The sequence below is a fragment of the Sinocyclocheilus rhinocerous genome, unplaced genomic scaffold (assembly GCF_001515625.1).
Source record: "Sinocyclocheilus rhinocerous isolate Xijiao unplaced genomic scaffold, SAMN03320098_v1.1 scaffold2323, whole genome shotgun sequence".
NCBI lineage: Eukaryota > Metazoa > Chordata > Actinopteri > Cypriniformes > Cyprinidae > Sinocyclocheilus > Sinocyclocheilus rhinocerous.
In genome coordinates this window covers 128511-131354 of record NW_015664979.1, presented here as the reverse complement: position 1 = coordinate 131354, position 2844 = coordinate 128511, and the positions used below count along the sequence as shown (strand labels likewise).

At 36.2% G+C, this 2844-nt stretch overlaps 1 protein-coding gene across 1 annotated transcript in view; it reads right to left on the bottom strand.

Moving 5' to 3' along the window:
- The window catches only part of thop1 (thimet oligopeptidase 1), a 24418-nt gene extending 22110 nt beyond the window's left edge, over positions 1–2308 (bottom strand). Inside the window, exons 1-2 of the mRNA XM_016541324.1 lie at positions 2165–2308; positions 1033–1239 (exon numbers count right to left, since the gene is read on the bottom strand). Coding sequence (XP_016396810.1) covers positions 1033–1239; positions 2165–2177 — 220 coding nt within the window. The 5' untranslated portion in view covers positions 2178–2308. The remainder of the gene's footprint in view (positions 1–1032; positions 1240–2164) is intronic.
- Between the last annotated feature and the right edge of the window lie 536 nt (positions 2309–2844).

Below are 2844 nucleotides of genomic sequence, written 5' to 3'. Positions count from 1 at the left end.
CTGACATCAGAATTTATGATAAGAAATCTACAATGACATCATGTCTGTGTTTTAACAGATAAAGTTTCTTGTGATGTCATAAGCACATGTGTAGGTAGGGCTGGGCGATATAGCTAAAAAATGTATAATGTATAATGTTTCATATCGTTCGGTATCGATAATATTGACATTTTTTATAACCTTTTTTAAAACAAAGAGCAATAGAATTTTTTTTTTAATTTAACCACTGTATTTTTAAACTAACCCAATTTATTGAGACAAACAACAAATATTTTTTGTTTTAACAATCAAACACAAAATACAAATTAAACATCTAATTTCTAATGTTTTATATGCAGATTAATTAGGTCTAAAGGAAACTTTTGGCTCGTCTCCCGAGGACACAGGAGGGCGCAATGAGCAAAATAATGTAGCGCATTAAAAATGGTCAACACAAGGAAGGAACTCTATTAAAAAAAACGTGCGTTACATCTAAATTAACAAATATAATTACATCTAAATTAACAAATATAATTACGTCTAAATTAACAAATATAATTTCGTAAATTGCATAAACAATTATGAACAAAACAGCATCATGTATTTATGCATTGCTTAATACAAAGAGCCGAAGCGCGCAGCAGTCGTATTTGTCCGTCTTAAAAATGCGCTGAATATGCGTTCTGTGTGAATGGCTTGGTTTTGACCTAAATCAAGATCTTCTCCGCATTGAGCTACTATATTTCTCTACTATTTTGAATGAATAACGTAGGAACTGCGCGTCTCGTGGGCTAGACTAACAAAACATTCAAATGCAACAACGTCACTTACATCATCATCACCGCATCTCGCGCGCCACTAATGACGCTCCCCAAAACCTAGATATTTTAGGCAATATAGAAATCCTGTACAGGACGCGTCCTGGGAAAATGGCACGTATGGTCACCCTAGCTATATCGAAAAAATTATATATCGTTATCGAAGAAGGTGTACCGTCGATAAATATCGATACCGTTTTATCGCCCAGGCCTAATCTATAGTGTTGATTTCTACCTGTGTACTCCACTTCCACATCAGCGAGGGCCTTCAGGGTGTTCTCATAGCTGACACTGGACACGTCCAGCGCACAGACCATGTCATACACCTTTTTGGTCTTGGCAATAAGCTCTTCAGTAAGCTGCTGGATCCGGTCGGGAGTGAGATCCCAGAGCAAGCGGTTGTCATCACAGACCCGGTCCCCAGAGCCAAACACTACTTCACCTGAACATTCAAAAACAACATTGCTTACACTGAATAATGTAACAGTATGAACTTAAATGTGATTTACATATAGAACCTGTTTCTATGCATATCATTTATTATTCCTAAAACAACATATCCATCAACCAATCATGCTTATAGGCTTATGATTGTTCTACCACCTGGTTACACAGTGTATTCAGAATGAACGACGATATATAAAAGCGTGTCGACTCCTGAGTGAAAGTCGACGGCTTTTTTTTATTATTAACTTAAAATCAATTATTTCATTTGTTTTAAACAAGAATTTCAACGTAAAATATTTTAATAAAATATAATAATTTTGTAATTGCAATAAGATATTTTCTCTCTATATATACACACACATGCATATTAAATGCACATGACTTATACAAGTTAGGTTAAATAAGATATATTGCTATCTCTTTAGCGCCAACTGAACATGGATATTTGCTCGATTCGGTCATTATGAGTGATATTGTTGAGGGCGTGTGATGAGTTTACTAATTAATCCTAGAGCTTAAAGGTTAATCAGCTAACCATGCTCCACGTAAACATATCGCATTTAATTAGGTTGGCCCTAAACCAACCTAGACCATTATATAGAGAGACGCCGCGTCAAAACACATAAGAAATGTTTTTGCAAACAGAGAAATCATAATGATTAACAAATCTATTACACTGTAAACTTAGGCCCTGTCAGTGTGGGACAAAAGCCGCAGTCTGGTGTGTTTTCGTGGTCGGAACCGGAGCTTTTAGCGGCATCAGCTGACCCACCGATTACTAGCTCACTGCGCTAACGAGCCACAACACAACAGCGGCACTACTTTGGCTTCGTTTAAAAGGCAGCCAGTTATGTTAAGGTTCTTATATTCTGGTGGTACAATGCATGCTTTTGAAGTTTAGCGTAGCACGTATTTCTTACCTGTAGGTGCCATTTTCCTCTCGGTCAGTCAGAAACACCGCGTGTGTATAACGATTCAAAGAACCTATAATAGCCGCTCGCTCACGCTTCCTGCTCATGTCACATGATCCTCAGTGGAGCCCGCGATTGGTTGAGGACTTCTGTCTGTCTGTAAAAGTTTTGACTGGTGAGAAATCATAGCGTACATGAAGAAGAGTGAAGAAGTCTCTGTGTAAAGCTTTGAATGATATCCTGAAACGCTGTAAACAAGCATGATTTGACTCTGGGTGGTCTGATGCCATCTGCTGGCGAGGTGAGAAGGTTTTGTTTTTAATATTTTAATATGAAAACTCTTATCAGATGTCAGGACAAAAAAATAAATAATGACAAACTATGCCAATATTGTGTACAGCTTTAAATTAGTTTATTAAGAATTGGAACAAATGCACTTTTGAACTTGTTCAAAGTAATTTCATTCACAATCTATTTAACCATTACATTAGTCACACTTTTTCTATTTAATCATTTGTAATTTTATTCAGTTTCCACAACATTTACAAATGGGTGTGAAACAATTCTGTTGTGGTAATGATCAAAAATACTCTCTTGTGGAAGTGATGTCCACCTTGATGGTAGGTTGACTTTATTAACCTATATTATTTAAAACCAGTTTGAGGAAAGTTTACTTTTTTTAAATAATA